At 37.3% G+C, this 19,374-nt stretch overlaps 1 protein-coding gene across 7 annotated transcripts in view; it reads left to right on the top strand.

The window, feature by feature from the left end:
• Positions 1 to 19,374, top strand: part of CCSER2 (coiled-coil serine rich protein 2) — a 61,158-nt gene that overhangs the window by 21,590 nt on the left and 20,194 nt on the right. For all 7 annotated transcript variants that reach the window (XR_003573848.1, XM_027907137.1, XM_027907136.1 and 4 more), the window contains exons 5-9: positions 7,446 to 7,536; positions 10,080 to 10,242; positions 10,819 to 11,014; positions 17,526 to 17,609; positions 18,060 to 18,146. Coding sequence is in view for 6 of the 7 variants with exons in the window: in XM_027907137.1 (XP_027762938.1) it covers positions 7,446 to 7,536; positions 10,080 to 10,242; positions 10,819 to 11,014; positions 17,526 to 17,609; positions 18,060 to 18,146 (621 nt within the window). In the remaining variant the exon portion in view is untranslated. The remainder of the gene's footprint in view (positions 1 to 7,445; positions 7,537 to 10,079; positions 10,243 to 10,818; positions 11,015 to 17,525; positions 17,610 to 18,059; positions 18,147 to 19,374) is intronic.

Here is a 19,374-nt window from a genome sequence, read left to right as displayed (position 1 = left end):
TTTTTTTTTTTTTTTTTTTTTTTTTTTTTTTTTTTTTTTTTTTTTTTTTTTTTTTTTTTTTTTTTTTTTTTTGCTAGTGAATTTGGTACAGTGACAACTGATGACACTACTTGATGCTCAGCACATTAGTGAGGGTGTGAGGTTGAAAGAAGGGTAAGGCATTGATCTTGTGGTGTAACTATTTAGTTAAGTATCATTGTTCTAGTCTTAGGGAGTCTTGTTATACCTATATTGGGGTAATTTGGATTTTGCTGTAGCTGTGGCCTTTTTGGCACCTGAAGGTGCTCCCTAACAAGTCTGTAAGACCTCAGAGCTTTTAGCCTTTATTGCTGCTGCCAAATTTATCTGGCCGCTGTTGTGATAGAACTGGATCACAGAGGGGGAAGCTGGGCAATCTCTCCCTGTAGGTGAGTGAATGGATAACAGGATTCATTAGTGTGTCAGATGATGGGACCGACTGTGAGAATGTAGTGCCAGTGCAGGGGGAGGTAATTTTATCTGCCTGTTACCCAGAAAGCATTCAAGCAAACCAATGGTAAAGGCACTTCAGAAGTCAGGGGGTGTGTATGGGCAGCAATGGAAATTCTCAGTGGCAGCAATGTCTAATGGGGTGTGGAGACACTGTAGTGTACAAAGTATTTGTGAACCTGCCAGGCAGTGACTAAGAGCAAACCCGGAGGGTGTCAGATACTTTGCCATTTGAATTGTACCTCCTGCAGCATTTCCCTCTGTGCCCAGCAAACTGGGAACATGTTTTATGGATAGAGCTGTGTAACACACAGCATCAGTAATGTGGAAGGGTACATACCACAGTAGCACAGCAAGTCTTCAGTGAGATTGTAGCTTTTACTGATGCATTCTAAAAAATGGCTGACACCATGTCTGAATTTTTAGTTGTGATACAGAAGAATTCCTTGGAAATACATTATCTGATAAGGTACCATTTTTGTTTAGGATATCCTTGAGAAAAAGCTTTCTCTTACTCTGTTTTCTAAAATTTATGAAGTGGTCAAACTTCCTGTTCAGGTATTTAGTGATTCTGGGATTGGAATCTAATGCAGGTGTCAGCCTTGAAGGTGTTTTTCATTGCCATGCAGCTTATCGGCAGCTGCTGCTGTTGCACATAACTTCGTGTCCAAGTTCCACAACTCCTTGTCCCATCATCTCTATGCCACGTTCTAGAATCTGATGAAAATTATTCTGATTTACTTAAATTGCACTGTTCTAACTTCAGAGTTTTTGTTAGGTCACTGTCATTGTTTTCATTTTTCCAGTATTACAAGTATAGAAACCTGTGGCATTTGTTTTTCATATTCTCATGGCAGAGAAAGGAGATGTCATGAAAGTAGAGACTATAATTTCAGAGGCACTGCCTTCAGAGTGAAAATAGCCATCTACCCTCCCACCTCTGCTCTAGTCTTCAACTTCAGAGCTTAACAGCAAGGGGAGGTAGTGAAACACCAAATTGCTTAACGAGATGGCTCTTCTGTCTGTGTCTTGTGTGATGTAGGTGTCCCTGCTGTCAAACATGATTAGGAGGTTATATGACTGAATTATAGTGCACAAACCTCTTGTGGTGTTGGTTTGAGATTTCAGATTTCAGATGTTTGTGAATGGTCTTTTATGGCAAATTACCTTTTTCCCTTTGGGATGGGGAAGCCTTTGAGAGCTGCTTGATTGAGAACTGACACAGTAAATCTTCTCATGCTCTTTGGGTTGGTAAAACCAAGTAAGGCAACTTCACTTATACTCATGTGCTTTGTTTGTGGTAGCTGTTAATTACACTTTTGGATCCTTATGCTGGAGAGAGGGAGAGAGCATCAGCTGATGTGGTGTTGTGTGAAAAATGAGAATAAGTTCTGGCAGAGGTTAGCACTAGTTTTAATTCATAAGTTTGTAAAGAACATTTCCTATACAAGTTGGTAATTGCATATCCACTGTTATGTTTTAATGTTCGTGCTGTTCTTTCCAATTTTCTTATTTATTCCACCAAGCAGCATAATTTTACAATGGCAGAAGGACTTCAGATTTATTCTACTGTACTTCATTTAACTGTATTACTGATTTTTTTAAGTCTCACATGTTGTTTTCCTTAATCCTAGGAACTCTTCAAACAGTGAGCAGGTGCTCAGAGAACAGTATTCTTCAAGTTGGAGTGTTTTTCAAAGTTATCTAAGTAGTATAAACAAGAAAGCATTTTTAAAAGATGTGTAAAACAGAGACATACATCTAACCCATTTAAAAGGTTTTCTGAACATTTAGAGATGGCTTGGTTAAAAACACCTGGGCTGACACATAGTTTCCTTTTATTCTTCCTGCTTATCTGAAATGATGTCCTGATAAGTTAGAAGAACATTGCTGTTGAATCTTTCTGTATTATTTTCTGTTGTGAGGCGTCAAAAATTTAGGGGACAAGCATGGTCTTATACATGTTGGCTGAATTATTTTTGCACTGCACACAGCTTTGGTCCCTCTTAGTGAAGTGTGCACACCCAGTTTCAGTCTGAGTACCCCCCCCCCCGCAGTTCTAAACACGGGGTTTCTAATTGTCATCCTCCTTGGGACTGGAAAGTCAGCAAAGCAACGCTTTCCCACGTGTGGTGTAGATCTGAGTAAAGAGCGTTTTGGTCTTTTTGTGCCCTTGGCTCACGCTGTTGAAATGTATCAGGGTAAAGTGTGGTGGGAATACACTTTTACAGCAGGATGGTTCCTGTGTTGTTAACAGTGCATTCAAAGATGGGTCAAAATAGAATCGCTTAAAGACAGTCGGGAGGTATTTGAGGATTGTTTTGGTTTTAAATAGAAATAATGTATATTCAGCTGACTGTGTAAGAATAGAACACATTAATGCTGTGTAACTCGTCCTATTCAGGTTAGTCCGGAAGTCTCTCAAGGGTAGAATTAAAGCTTTACTGCACAGGGAAACTTAACTGAGGTCCTGTAGCAGTGTGTGCCCCAAATCCTCTGAATTTTGAAGTTCCTGTTCTGTTCCTTTTCCAGCTGGGAATTATTTGAAGCCTCCCTATTTTCTTCTAAGCCAAATCTTGCTCTTCTGATCCAAGTGCAAGTCAGGGGACTGAGGATCATTCACAATTAGCTCTGCCAGTTAAGAGTAGCTATAGCAATTATGTACTGCTTTATAGTGTAAAATACTCCATTGTTGATTAGGTAAACTGTAAAGGCAATGCTGAACTTCTGGTGTTGTTAGTTTTTGTGCAAACAGACTGGAAACAGTGAGTAGGAGGGACTGCTTTTCCTCTGCCTGTGCTGCTCCTCAATGCTTATGACTTTCTATTATCGTGTTTAGTAGTGAACAGGAAATTCTCTGCTTAAAAGCATCTGCCTATTTAAAAAAAAATATTTAGAAAACATCCTGAAATTTTGCTAGGATTCTGCAGAAAGATGGTTAAAGTTCTGGGCCCCCTTCAGTTTTCCTTGTGGGCTCATCACTGGAGGCTAGATGGCAGTCAAGGAATGCTGCTTGTGGTGGAGCTTGGGCTGTGTGTTTGAAAGAGCTCTTGTTTATGAATTAGTGAAGTCTCAACAGAATGGCTAATATTTCTGGTTTTCTTCTTTCTCTTCCTTTTTCATGCTCTTGAATTTCAGATTTCTTATACAGTGTGATATCTGATTTTATAATTAAAAAAAAACTTAGAAGAGCAGCAAGGATAGCTGCTTAAGATACACTGGGTAATAACTTCAGCTAATAATTAATTCCTGTATATTTACAGTAAACCTAGGTAGAACTTACAATGCCTCTGTAAAAATGTTTTCAAGAATAGTAAATATTTATTTAAAACCGTCATGTTTAACAGTTAAACATGAACTTTGTTCTGAAAATTCAAAACGTTTTATGTTACATTTGTTGTCACAGCAACCGTCTGTTACAGAGCATGGACAAAATTACAAAATACTTGTTTGGATGTTTTGCTTCACTGTCTTTAATGTGTCTTGTAATGTAAAGCATTTAAACTAACTTCCTATCCCATTTTTGGTATCCTGCAGAGTTCCATTCTTTGTCTCCCCGGGTGGTTTTCTGTTTTTTAAGGACTTTGTTTACAGTGAGTTTTTCTCTTCAGCCCTATAGTACAGTATGTGCTTTCCTCTGTTTATATCTTCTGTCTCTGTTTTCTGCCTTCACTTAATAGTTCTGTTCAGTTCTTGTTTAACATTGCCTTTTCGAACACTGGTATTAAATTCCTGTTTCTTTCTTTATCGGGGGTGTTGTCCAATGCTGAAAATAGCATTGAAAAAGACCCTGAAGGTCTCCCTGTTTTCTTCTGTCGGCCTTGAATTGTGTTTGACTTTGGCAGTTATCCTTTAGCTGCCCTTCAGATGACTTGTCTACCTGGTCTGTTTAGGGTTTGTTTTTAAAAGCTACTTCCATTTTCCATTCTTCAAGAATCTGAAATGATGCTTTGTTGGTTTCTGTGCTACTCTCAAATGCTTCACTTCTCGAGTTTCTTGCCAGATTATTCTGTTGTTCTCTCCTTTTACTCATGCTTACCTTCTACTGGGGACATTTTCATCCTCTTTAGAAGCAACACCTAAGTTAGTAAATCAGTAACAAAACCAATTAGTTATTTTCCTTTAACTGCTTATTTCCTAAGGGTAGAACAAGTGAATGAGGTGACAGCATTGTAGTTTGATTTGGGATTTTGGAATCACAAACTTAATCTCTGACTAGGTTGTACCATCTTGAAAATCTAATGCTAAATCAGCCTTGTGAAAAACACACCCTTTTTAATATGCATCATTCCTCTCCACTACAGGAGAAAAAAAAAGGGATTCTTCTTTTTATGTATCTTGCTGAAACATTTATTAGTCTGTAGGGTTGGACTTGATGCACTTTTAAAGAATTTTATGTCCTGTTTGAGCTTGTTGCCCAGAATCACTTGATGATGCTAATTGCTGTTAAGCACATCTTATTAACTGTGCTAGTGCCAAGTAGTTAACTGCAGTTTCTTATGCAGTAGAAAGAATAACAGTGGAAGTCTCTAAGTAGAGGGGGGTTTATGTATTAATGTGCTGATGAAACCTGCTCTTTATCTTATGGCTATTTGAAGATGACATCTACTTGGATATTATGTTTCCAAAGTCACCAGCGCTGGGAAATGCTCAAAGTGCTTTCACACACTGTCCAGTGATTACAAAGACTTGGTATTCGCAGTTGTGTTTTCCACCACGGAGTTTCCTTTCCCGGAGTTTCCTCGGTGTGGTGAGGAATGTATAATTACAGAAGCATAATGAAATGTGCTGTTGACAGAAAAGTATGCTTGGAATCTCAAGTGCTGTCCTTCTCTGACACCATCTGAGTTCCAAAGTTCTGATACAAAGACACTCAAGTGGCTTATCCAGGTTTATTTGTTAATGCTCTGACAAACTGTGGTTTTTATATTGTGCATTTTTAAATGCGATGGCAAAGGTTTTCTGCTTTCTTTCTCTGTTTGTGGCCACAGTTTCCACTTAATTTGTCATGCTCATTAAGGTTCCTGCAGTAGAAGAAAATAATGCTTGTTCATACTAATTTTGAAGATCAAAGCATGGCATAGAAACAATTTATCATCTAACAAACCAAAGTTGCCTCTCAAACACACAGAATTGTTTAAAAAATATGGGTTAGTTAAAAACCTGTTAGTTTCTGGAAAAACATAAATAAATGGAAACAAAAGGAAGTAAATTCCTACGGGCAGTTTGTTCTCTCAAATATTAAATCCGTGTTTCTTTTAAATGGATTCCGTATCTTTGTGAAACTTGTCCATAGTTGGATTTATTATGATTCACAATTCCTTGATATGTAGGTTTTCCTCTTTTTCCAGTAGATACACAGAATACTATGTGTAAACAAAACAACTCCTGTAGGACTTTGAAATACAACAAAAACAGGTGGTTCTGTCTCAGATGTTCCATCTTTCCTTTATATTGCTCATATTTTGCGAAGTGCATATTAACTATTTTAATCTCACGCTCTCCCTCCTAAGTTGATAAATTACTTGCCCTGCAGAAATGCAAAGTGTTTAATGTTCTATGTCACAAAACCTCCCAAAATCTTAAAATATACTTAACTCTTGTCACCATTTCTAATAAAATGCAGTAGTCCTTTGTGAGCGCTGTAGGAAGGCTGCTGAAAAACAGCTGGGACAACAGTTCAGACAAATGCCTGTTAATGTTCTTCCTTTACATCTGTGACAAAGCAATAAATGATAGCCAGCAAAGGGATAGCTTTCCAAGGGAATATTGTTTTGTAGCGTGCTCATAGTCTGTTAAGTATTTAATGGTCATGTTTGGATAAGTAATTATAAAACATTTGTTTGACTTAAAAATTGGTAAATTTTCCAGTATTGGTCCCGTGAATCACCTTTAGGGGTAGCAGATAAACTGAAGAAAAATCTTAATTTCTACTATTAGAAAAAAGGCAGATGTAAAGTACCCCAGTCTGATCTTGGTCCTTAAAGCCATGGCTTTACTTGTGAGATCAAGAGTTAGAGGTCTATATCCATTAGCAATTTCCTCAGACCTACTTCATGTTATAATCAATTGGTATTAGTAAGTTTGGTTTCCTTTGAATAATGAAGTAAAACAGTGTCTGGGTACTCTGGTCAAGTGCTGTGCTTTATTTTCGGCTGTGGCTTTTCATCAGTGTGGTGCTGGCAGTGTCTGACTGTGCCATGAGCTGGGGTTCTACAACCCTGATCTTGAGTTTTTCCTCTTGGTGTTCTTAAAGGAAGAGAGGTCAGTCTGTCTTTTTAACATGGACTGGACTTGGCCACACTACAGTCCTTGCTTTTAATATACCTGACCGACTATACTGAATATGTGTAGTTCCATTTAGTATTAACTCTTTATTGCTGGTTTTTTTTTGGTGCTGTTAGTACACCCATGCAACATGACTGTTAGTCCTTACAGGAGCAGCTTTGTATGAGCCACAGTGTTAAAGACAAAAGGAAGCAAAGCTTAATGCTGATAATAGTGTATTTGAAGTTTTATTGGCCCAAAAAGTCAAGATAACATAGGTCTCCCCCACTTCCTTTCAGTGATGTTACGACAGTATGAGGGCTGAAATAAGGGAATTCAACATCTTTTCACAAAGCTGTTTTAGAATTCTAAGTGAGCAAAGTAATTCAGTTTTAAAATGCTTCCAACTGGGGAGAAGGCAGGATATTAATGAATAGAAAAATATCTGGAGTATTCCGTTGGCATCAGGCAGAAAAAAGTTTTAATCTGTCTTTGTTTTGTCTGGAACTGTTACTGTGTCATATCACTGCAGGTGTGATGATTGTTGTTTGTATAGGTGGTCTCTCAAGTAAGATGTCTCGAAAGAGGAGGTTGCTGGTAACATCGTGTGTACAATACAAGTGTAACAAAACACTGAAATAATCTTTTTATGAAAGGAGGGTAAATGAGATATCCTAGCACAATTGTATCTCACTTTTTCTTTCCTGCAGGATATCTTGAATAATCTTGATTCATGCGATCTTGAAGATGATGATCTTATGCTTGATGTGGACCTGCCTGAGGACCCACCTCGTGACAAAGGTTAGTAAATCATCCAAGCGATCGTTCTGAGAAACTGCTTCATGGGCTTAAGAGGTTTTTGAGTTGCTTTGCTCTGACTCTTGGTTTAATAAGTCAGTGCACTCTTCACATTCTGTTGTTTTTTTTTTCAAGTAATAACTGTTTCTTATCTGAAGTACAGGAAGGGTGATGCTTCCGTTTCCCCAAATACAACTCATATTGGAAGAACTCTAAGGTTAGAAATTTGTACCTTTTTAATAAAGGTGCAACCTTGTTTCATACTGTTTTTTCCTTAAAATTATTTCAGTAGAATCAATTTCAAAGTTTGAAGTTAGTCTTTCAGTCTCATCCTCAGATATATTTGAAAATGTTGAGACACCTTTTTTTTTTTTAAGCTGTGGTGAGTGATAGTGTCATTCTTTAAGATAAGTCTTTGTTTTCTTCTACAAAATGACAATATCTCCTATATATTGTATCCAAATTCAGGGTAACAGAAGCTTTACGATTTAAGGTGTGATTTTTCAAATTTGGGTCGTTTTGAGAGCACCTCTGAGTTCTTTGAGTGAAGAGTCCTGCATGTATATTAGGTATGAAACCAAAATAACAGTGAATATTTACAGAGTTTTCCATCTACCACGATGGTGGCACATCATGTTTTAACTGTGTGCACACATGAAATGCAGTGCTTAGTCTTAGAATGAGTCTTCCAAAGGACTTGTGTGAAAAGCAATTATTGACCACAATGCCAGTATGCAACTTTTCAGCCCTGACAGGTGTGAAATTTTTATTCTTTACATAATTAATTTTCCAGAATGTGTAACAATCCCAGCCTAGGGCATATTCTTTCAATACGAGTAATTCTAGTTCTTTAGGGAAAAACTAAGAAACGATTTTAAAGGGTAGATCAATTTCTCATAGGTTTCCTTGTTTATAAAACATGCACTGCACTTGCATCAGTAATTCCATTACAAATTATTTAAAAACTCCTAGAAAAGCATGTGTTTTAAAGGTGAATGTTTGCCACAAACACATTAAAAGGTAATTACTGTTAATTTTGGCTTTTTTTAGAGGTTGGGTTTCTTTATAAAACTAATGTGGCATAAACTGGGTATCTCTGCTTCTTCTTTTGAAATCACTGTATTTTTAGCAGAGGGTCTGAAAAGAAGAATTCGAAAGCCACCTCCAGGTTTTCCCTGATGTGAACCTGACCACCTGAAAAAGCACAACTTTTCTTTACTCAGTGTCTCAATTTAATTTTCTAAAGCTTACTTATATATTTAGTCAGGGCTTATTTTGCTGTTAATTTTTGTGTGTTATGAGCTGTTAGAAGCACGATGCTAAAGGAAAATAAACCTTCTGTTACTTGAGGTGAATAAGTTTATTTTCTGATGTAATTTTTTGGTTATTGAGCTGTGTGATAAAAACTGAATCGCAGCTGTATTTGTTATAATGCTGTGTAACAGGGCACCTTTTGCCAACACTTTTTCCATAATTCTGTGCGACCTCACTGACGTCACCTGTTAAGACTTTCCAGGTCCTCAGAAACTCTCCTAGTTTCACTTTGGAGTCTGGGATGCCGCTTGGCCACTATTTATAGAAACAGTTCTAGCTCAACAAGTATGCAGGGAGCGAGGACGGCAGTGTTAAATCACAGGGTAAGGCTGGGCTCCCTTCCCAACCACACGCAGGCTGGGAGCGGAGCAGGAAGGAAGGCCTGTTTATGAGCGTCTTGTGCGCAACTTGTCTGAGTAGGCAGCCGAGTAAACAATGTTCTCTTGTGTGGAGTTTCTCCTAGCAAAGGACTGCCAATGTGAGGAAAACCTCCTTGGGTAAGTGAGGGAGAAAGTGTGGTGGCAAAATAGCAGTTCCTGACTGGTTTTGCCCTGTCTGACTGCCCGGTAGCCGTTGTTTTGGCTTTCTGTCTAGTTGTTTGCAGGCTGCTGCCAAATTTAGCAATCGTTGCCTTAAGAAGTTTGTGAAATCTGTGTTGCTTTGTGAAAGTTAGTGTTTTGAAGAGATTATTTGGTTTCCTTGTTTTAAATCATGCTGGTTGTCCAGGGAAATAAAGATTGTCTCTGAAACTGAAAAACAAGCAAGATGAATAGGCTGAGCTGTATCTGTGTTCTAAGTAATGAAACTGGTCTCTTTTGGAGTGCAGTACTCTTCTCTTTTTACAGTGTTGTCTTGCTGTGTTTGTGGCTTGTTACAGCTATTTAAAGGCTTGAAGAGACGGCCCTTAAGAAAGACAGGAAACAGTTTTTGATTTCTTCCCTATAGCTCTACCTCCTCCTCATGATTTTCTGCTTGAACTGGAAATTCTGTTAAGGCTGGATTCTGTAGCTTTTGCTACAGGTTCCTCTTATTCTTGTAGCAAGTTTATATGTTAGTAAAAATGTGACATCATTATATAAGTCTGCTTGACACTTCTAAAATACACAGTTTTGGATCAGTTAAACAAACAAACAAACCAGATTTTACACTGCATTTGTTACCAGCACATAGTAAATATTTTATTTGCAAGGGAACAAATTTTATAAATTTTTTTAACTCTGTGCTCTCTGTAGAGGAATGTGAAAATATGAGCCGTTATGATAGGCAAGACAGAAATGCTAGACAACATCAGGAAGGATTCTGGAAAAGAGCACCACAACAGCGATGGAATGCACAGGATCACTATCATCTTGGCCATACTGATCATTACATCCATGGTAAAAATGATTTGAACAGGTAAAGGACTCGTCTTTATTCTCCCAAACAATACAACACTAATGAGAAACTCCTTTTGGCATTAAAGGGTCTCAAGTGATATTGAGTACCAGGACATTTTCAGAATAGTTGTGTGTCTGAGTGGGAGCATCACTGAGGCTTGTAACAATTGCTTTATTCCAAATACTTGTTACTTGTGTTGATGTGATACTGTAAATGCTTCATAAAAATACCTTTTATGTTCCAGTGTCTTACTACTTGCATATTATTAAGTTCGGACAGTTTGTCACTCTTTAATTTGTTGGTAAATTAAATGTAATTTGATAGTACTTCTAGGATTGAATGACAGTTTGTAGAAATCTTGATGACTGAACTGGTTTGAGGGTACTGTAGTTGTTAGTCTGCGAGAGGTCTCCACAAGTGGAAACGAAAGCCCTGCATTTAAGTGAAATGGCATTGACATTTTCCGATGTATTTATTTTCTGCCACAGTATGTAAGTATAGCCCATGTTACATAAGGCCTTCCTTTTTTTACTAAATGCTTCCTAACTCTGCTTTGGCACTGCTGTGTTTTTATGTTTTGAATTTCTTTCTCAGGGGATCGAACTACCGGGAGTCTCCTGTTGGTCACTTGGAAAGCTACGGAGCACCCAACCTGTACCAGGCTCCTCGACAGCTGGTGGGTTTGCCGGAGAACACTGTGATGCTGGATGAAATGACCCTGCGGCACATGGTCCAGGACTGCACAGCTGTCAAAACTCAGCTGCTGAAGCTGAAGAGGTTACTGCACCAGGTGAGCTGCTTAAATGGAAGAAAAGCAGTAAAGTATATTTCAGAGTGATCCTAGGTGGGCTTATGTTTTTCTTATGATTTTCTTTTTTTTTTTGGTCTTATTAGGCTACTGACATTTGATTTCTACGTTGAATTACAGCGTTCAGGAAAGTGTGCCTTTTTATTGCCATTTCAGATAGTACTTTTTCTGCTTTCTGAGTGCTATACTGACTGCAAACAGCATTAAATACTGTTACCTTACTTCTCAGAGGGAATGTCAAGTTAAAAAAGAGTATCAATGGATGTGAAGACCAGCTTTTATTCACTGAGATCCGAAAAAGCTGGGAGTTACAAAAAAATTAAAAAATATTAAAATTGATCCCACTGATCAAACTTGCATTTTGCAAGTTAATGCTAAGGACTTTTTCTTAAGGCTTTGTTTTCCTCATTCTTTTCATCCTGTCTGTGTGTTTTGACAAGAAGCTTAGCAAATCCTACTGGGTCATCTCTACTGGAAGTGTTCAAATTTAACCTTCCTATTTTATGAATTGTCATAAGCTTTTAAGGAGCTTTTTCATTTTACCTCAAACCGTAGCAAGTAGTGGGAGTAAACTGCTAAATGACTCAGCAGAAGTATGACATTTGAGCTACAAAAATTCCTTTGTTACCATGAAAATAATGAACAGTCCATGAGACCGTCTTTGGAGGCATATGTGGATTAGCATTGGGAAGTATTTGTATGATGTTCTCTTTTAATAATAGATTTACTGCTTTTCTAATAGGATAATGCAATGAAAAGAAGTTTGTACCTTAAAAGTAAGACACTAAAACAAAACATAGCAAAACAAAAAGCAAATCAACCTTGAAGCTAATTCAAAGGTGTGACTGTGCCTTTTAGAAATGTGAGCATTTGCATCCCCTGGTAACTGAGGTGTATTTCTATGTGTTTCTGGTTCTGTCGGTGGAAAAACAATTGTCACAAAAATAATGTATTGTCGGAGGGAAGGTGTGTTCTTGGAACCCAGTGTCTGAGTGGTGGACTGCATAAACTGTGTCCCCAACAGCCCCAAGCATGCAGTTAATACAGAGATGGCAGGGAACTTTTTATCTAGAGCTTTTAATCCCTGTAACACAAGGACAATTAGGCAACTTGATAGATGTTGTGTGTGTAATTCATTGTGTAAAGGCATCCACATTATAGCCAAATTGTGTGTGGCCCTGCAGATGATCATATTTAAAATCTTGATCTAGTTTATAATAGCCAGACTTTCCAAAAAGGTTGTAGAACAAAACCTCACCTTCAAAAGCTCAGATAAAGTTTTTTGGAAGAACTTAAATGCACAAAGTAAACCGTAGCAGTGAATTTAGTAATAACAGGTATCCCTCTTCTCCTTAAACTTTGTCATGCATACTTCTATTTTCCTGACCTGACCTAACCCTATTTTGACTCACTGCTTCAAAAACTCATCAGCGGACTTCTGAATGTTTATTCTACTCCCCTGTGTATTATCCAGTCTTTTAATCAAACAGTATTAATAGTACTGTAAAAGTAAATTAGCCTGCTGCAGAGTGGAAAACTTTAGACCTTTACTACCTTTATTTACTAAACAATTAGGGCAAAACTTGTATGAAATACCTTTTCATTACATAAAGTGTTAAATTTTTACTGTAAACAACGAGCTCCGTAGTAACAGGAATGAGTAAAAATTTTGTAACTTTTTATCAACTTCTTGTAAATAACAGAAGTACAGTTTTGAAAGTAATGAGTTGAACTTTAGCATTCTGAACTCTGAACTAGGACTTGATCTCAGCCTGGGTGGTATGACAGATCTCTTCCTGCAAAATATAAAAAACCAAGGTACAAAGTCAGCAGCTTTCAAGCTCCAGCTCTAATAAGGAAGCAGAAGTTCTTCTATTAGCTTCACCAACATTATACACTTAAGTGTATGTCTTGCCTTTCTGCAGTTATGACATTCAGCAATAATATTTAATTTGAATGGGTAGAAATAGAGCTGTAGTCAGGACTTAGGCATGAGGTCTCACAGGAACAGTTATAGTGAAATAGGAAGAGTTAGTAATTAAATCCAGTTTTATACAATTATCTAATCATCTGTAGTGTGACTTAGTGTAGAGCACAGCATGTAATGAATGTGTACCTAGCAGAGTCCTAGGGAGACTTAATGTGCTGTACTGGATTCATTGCTGTGACTGTAGCTCACAGTCTATATAAATTCTAAAATATAAATTACCTTGAGTATTACCAGCAGCATGGGCTTGGTGTTGCGTTCCCAGTTCTGCTTGGAAAAACAAATAGTTATTTGAGTAATACAGCCTTTTCTGAACTCCATGTGGCCAGGATAACAATGCCAGCAGTACACGTGCTGTCTGCTTACTCCTCACATACTGCCAAATCCCTGCATCTTCAAACAGTGCAATCAGGAACAGGACTCTCTCTCCTGCAGAGTTCTGAAAAATTTTCACGGTAGTGAGTAAAACCTTCTCTGACTTTCCAGTAATGTTGAGCTGCTTATATGGAGTGAAAAATGTAGATTCTTCTTGCGCTAAGTGCAGTTGTAATGATTTACAGGGAGATGTACTGCAGGTGAATGTTCTCTCTTTAATACTTAACTGGAGTGCTACCTTTGTATTGCAAGAAAGAAAATGCTTTTGAAGTCTAATTATGGTAATAATTGACATGTAAATGTTAATGCCTCTTAAACATGGACTAAGGTACTTCATCTGCATGCTTAATAGGAAATAAGTTTTCTTCTGATCTTAAAAGGTTCTTCCTCCTCCTCCTCAATTAATTTCATAAACTTGCTGCTCTGGGTTGAGGCTACAGAGCTGATGTGTAAATACAGTTATAAGTAAGGTTGTTCTTTTTCTAATGCCCTGGAGCCTTTGATCTAAGTTAGGACTGACCATCCTCTGTAATAACTTCCTTCAAGACTGGCAGCAGCAGTGCCTTGCAACCACCCTCTGTTATCTCAGGTCAGCCTTGACTGCTGATTTAGGGAGGACTGAAACATGAAATGGTTCAACGAACTGTGAGGTCTGTGAAGCCCTTTTTAATGTGAGAAGCAAGATTTATAAAAAAATATTTCTTTTCAATTTACCTTTCATGAATGGAATATTTTTCAAGCACATATCTTCACTGTAACATATCAGATATGAGCAGCACGTTTGTATGAAGAGGTGTGAATGAGAAGGTGAACCATGGAGTGCAAAACTGAAATGCATCAGTACAGTTAGATCAGTGAGTCGCTTGTGTACCTTTGAAATACATATTCATTGTGTTCTTTTCTTTTTGCATCTGATGAGATCTGTAAGAGAGATTTATCTTTGTTTATAAGAAGCCTGATGATAAGGAAGAAGCAGACTTATGAAATGCAAAAACTTCTTGGTGTCAGGTATTAAGTTGTATAAATTACCCCTACAATTACTTTTTTTTTTCTTAGCCACAGATAGTTCTCCTCAGTGATTTAACTGTGCTTGAAAGAAACAGAACCAAAAAAAAATTAACAAACAATAGCAAAATCAAACTGAAAAACTGTAGGTTTCAGCAGTTGGTTAACTGTTGCAGTCACAATAACAGCATTTGACAGTGGGCAGTGGAAACTACATGACAGTGGTTTGTAGTGATACCTGAATGGAACTGCACTTGAAGCGCCAAGTAGTCAGCAGGTGAACAGCACCCTCTGCCTGATGGACAGTTAACCCATCTTTGCTGTTCAAATGAGTAATTCATACTGAAGGAAACTTTGAATTGAGAATTGAAAGCTAGACCTTAATAAAAATTTAGTAAACCTCAGAAGCATTTGTTTAGCATTTTTCAACTTATTAAACTCTAGGTGCTGTAATGTAAAATTATGTAAATAATTCTCAAGATGAAATTATTAGTATAATCTTAGTGTATTTTAAAATTCTGTGTATTAAAAGGCAACATATGCTGTTAGGGAACCACAAGATAATTGCTGAAAGTGCAAATGGGTTGATTTTTGTAACAGAAGAACTTGAAATATGTTAGTGTAACGAGATTACCCTTTGTCTTTCAGCTTTAAGGTTTCTTCTGAGAGAGGATACCATTTATCTTGTTTCTTTTATTCTTTTAGATGTTCTGTAGTTTTTCTTTTTTTTTTTTTACATGTGCTTTTAACTAAAGCCTGCAAGTAATATCACCCAAAGAAAGCAAGGAAAAAAGGGAAGCTGGGAAGGACAGGCAGTGAGAACAGCTTTGTGCTGTATAGAGGTGCATGTTTATGATGTTCAAATATGTTCCCAGGACTGTTATGCTGTACTGAGTCACAGAGCTTGATTTTTTGTGTTAATTTTTGATTTTTGAAATAAACAGCATAAAATGAGAACATTTAACTATTGAGAGGGTAGAAGAAAATAGAAGCAAATGTGGCATTTTTGAGCTGCTGCACTAAATATCAGCAGAAAAACTGCAGTGCTCAAAGCCCCACAATCCATGGTAGGTAAACTGCTGGTGGGAGTAATCAGCACAGTAGGTTGGAAAGGTAGCGAGGATTTTTTAGTCTGTTCTTTATTAAATACTTGTGTCTGATAATGTACATATTCATAAAAAATAATCTGTCGCTAAGTAAAAATCAGCATTTACAATTCAGTTTACAAAAAGCAATAAATGAGTTCTTTGGGAATTTGTAAGGTGAAGCAAGCACAGGGGTTTTGGTGTCATTCATCCTAAAGCTTTCACACTTGGAAAATATTGCCATGAGAGCATGGTAGGTACAGCCACTCACAGGTACAGGTTCAGTTTGGGACTGTCCTTGGATGAGTTGCAGTGTACCTGTGACAGCCATCATGAAGAGTTATTCCCATGAGCTCACGTTTCTTGAGATGGATTAAAAATGGCAGATGAAGATATGATACTTTAATCAGGAGCTTCAGTTAGACTGTAACGTTTGGGAGCAGGTTTGTAAAAATGTTTGACATGTAGCAAATTATTTGTCCAGAGAAATAAAGTGCCTGACAGTGGGGAACAAGTAATTGTTACATAACTTGCCTACAGGTACACTTAAATTGTATCTTAATCTCTCTTGTCTTAAAACAAGATCAGTTGCTTTGTAAGAAAACTGAGATGGTATTAATTTTCTCAGCAGATAACTTTTGCAAAGGAATATGAAGCTGAAGTAATATTCAGCATGAAACCAGGTTACTCTGATAGCCACGACTGAAAAACTTTATAGACATTCCTCTGGATTTGCCGTGTAGGCACTATGCAGATAAATACTGAAATGTTACTGGGGTGTGCAATTACATAACTTCATACTTGTCTTCAAAAGTTAGCATAAAGGTTTTCTCAGAGCAAGCTTCTCGTCCTGGAATATTCGAAAAGTGATGAGAATGTGTGTGTGGATTTTTTGCACCACAACCGCCTGCTCCCTTTATGCAGCTATTAGTAAATTTAGGATGGTTTTCCAAGTCTTGCCTGAGTATTTTCTAATGGATTCTGACTTCAGGTTTGCTGTAATTTTATAAGCCTCTTGAAAACATGTCTTGAGGTGTGTGGTTACCTCAGTTTACATCGGGATCCCCCAAAACTGGACAGAAGCTGAAGTGTGTGCTGTTGACTTAAGTCCCACAAAAACTTTCCAGTGCGTGTGATAGAGCTGAAAATCATTCTAGAAGGTAGTGGTTCAAATAGCTTTCTGTAATGAGCAACAAGAAAAGGACTGTGAAATGATCAGTCACTACCCAATTACTTGACCTATTTCTTAAATTAGCGTGTTATATTCTTGGATTAAACATTGCATGTGAAAAAAAAATATACGTATATAAAAATATATAAATAAATTTATATCAAGTTAAAATAATCTGTAACTGAAGACTATCCTACATAGCTCGTTAAGTGTGGAAGTCTGCAGCGTTAATCCTCCATCAGTTTACATATTTCAGCCTATGTACCTCAAGCCAAGTTTCATAGATTAATCCTAGCATGTGTTCAAATGGGAGGCTTGAGTTTCCACTGACAGTTAGAACTGGGTTTTTTTCAGTTGCCCTGTGTTCTTTACATGTGTATTGAGATAATTAAGGCAGCAGTAAGGGAATTGATGCAAATGAACTTAGTTCCTGCTTTGCCAGTGAATGAGTCAGGTATATCATAGGGCTGATTTAGATCACCAGAGACTGTGACATACTAACCTTCTTTGTAATTAGGCCTTAATCTGCTGTTGTGGAATGTTTTATTGCTCCACTTACTTGCTTTTTAATGGCAATAAAAAGTATACCAGAGGTACACAGCTTTTAAAAGCCATGCAAGGTACTTTTGCTTGAAATGGTTGGTCTTGTTTTGTGATTTTTTTTTTTTTTTTCATTTTTCGTGTGCTGTGCACATGCTCAAGGAAAGTTTTCCTATCAGGGAAAAAAGGGGGAAATTAGGGGTAAGAGAAGTCAGGCACTGTAACAGGTTTTGCAGAGACCTAATGTATCTCCATCCTTGAAAGTAAGTTTACAATGGAGCTGTTTCAGCAAGTAATTCAAGCTTGTGTTCTTGTTTTGCTCTCTGGTAGAGTGATGAAAATGTGTCGCTCCAGGACATCAACCTCTCAGTTCCATCAAGTCCGGAACCACAGGAACCTGAGTCAACTTTTAAGGTAAATGACACTGATTGACTCTACAGAAATAGAGATACAAACCTGTTTGTTTAAAAAACATACCAAAATTGTATGTCACTCTGAAGTACTGCTTGTCGATTCTTTCTTCTGTTTAAATGCAAACCTAATGAATGTTTATACACTTCCTTTTTTTCAGTTGTTAAAATGAGTTTTTAAAAAATTCACTCTTGCGTATTTACCTTTTTTTTTTTTTTTTTTTTTTTGTCTCAGGACTTTGCATAATATTAATATATAATGGTCCAATCAAACCTCTTCACTGTGTAGTCTGTGTGCCTACAGCCCATCTTTCCATGAGAATGGGAGGTGGAAAGCATGTGCTGTTACTGCCAGTCCTCCATGCACACTTGATGTAGTATGTTCTGTAGGGATATGGAGTTAGACTGTGTAGTCCTTACAGAAAACCTGATAGTGCCCACTGTTCTATTGCAGATGGATGATCTGCTGAATGAGATCAGGCAGCTCAAAGATGAACTGAAGAAAAAGGATGAAACAATCAGCCAATTAGAGCATCAGCTTGTGAGTATAATGCTGAAAGTTTCGCAAAATCCCAAATGTGCCGTGCAGAGTGGAACTTTACCAGGCAATTCCGGTGAAGGCTTCAAGGCAGCTACACAACTAACTTTTTTCCTGCACTTTCATTATAACAAAGGAAGGTTTCGGTTCTATTTGGACCCACCTGGCTCCTGAGTCTGTAGAGGTTCAGTTCCAGCAGACTGATTCTACATGTCCCAGTGTGTTTTCAGTTGTGCTCCTGAAATCTTTAATTCTGTAGACTAGTCATGATTTGTATGTGTAGCACTAAGCAAGAATGTTTATACCACTATGAAAAGTATTTCATTTCCAAAACTGTTTTGAGCATTAAATTCTAGAAGCTGCTCAAAACTAACAATGGGCAAAGGTAAGGCCATGTTTAAAGTATTTTAAAAATTAACAAGTATTGAGCTTACCATTATTGAAGTTGGGTTTTTTTTTATCCTTCTCCATTCCTCTACTCTCTGTTGGTTTAATAGAAAATGGCACCATAGAGTTTAAACCTTAGCAAGTTAGTATTCAAAGTTGATTCTTTTTTTTTTTTTTTTTTTTTTTTTTTTTTTTTTTTTTTTTTTTTTTTAAAAAAAAAAAACAAAAAACAATAAAAAAAAAACCCAATAAAAAATATGTTGAATAGTCAGATTAAATTGGCCAAATAAGGACAAGTTATGGGAACACTTTCATAATAAATTAGGTTCAGGAAGACACAAGGCCTCAAGCAAAAGTCACATGTGCCTTTTTGGTTTTGTTCTGAGTTTGGATTTTGCCACGTGTAAATTCTGGTAAATCCACCTGCTGTGATAATTCTTGTAAAATAACCTCACATGTTCAAGCCATTTAAAACCACAGCAAGATCTTACAGGTGGGGTAGATGAGATGCCAAGAGGTTCACACCATATTTATTTATCATAGTTGGAGACAGCGTTGTGTGATGATAAGCTCTAATGAAATGTCTAGAGTGTGCTTTTGTACCCATGTGCACTGGAGCTGACCTGTGGTCTTCATCTTCTCCCTGTCTAGTTTTGATCATTCCCTCTGAAACAGAAAAGATTGGGCTTTCTGCTCTGCTGTTTAAAGAAGAGAATCCCAGATCACTCTTTCCAGAAGTCAACATTTATTCTGGAGTACTTGTAAATACACTTTGGGAAAAGCAGCAGTTGTGCAGTGCTGTAAATAGTATTTCCTCAGTTTAATCATATTGTGCTCTACAGTC

The sequence above is a fragment of the Empidonax traillii genome, unplaced genomic scaffold (genome assembly GCF_003031625.1).
Source record: "Empidonax traillii isolate 1590-97213 ecotype Southwest subspecies unplaced genomic scaffold, ASM303162v1 scaffold1405:size211071, whole genome shotgun sequence".
NCBI lineage: Eukaryota > Metazoa > Chordata > Aves > Passeriformes > Tyrannidae > Empidonax > Empidonax traillii.
This window is presented reverse-complemented; position numbering and strand designations above follow the sequence as displayed.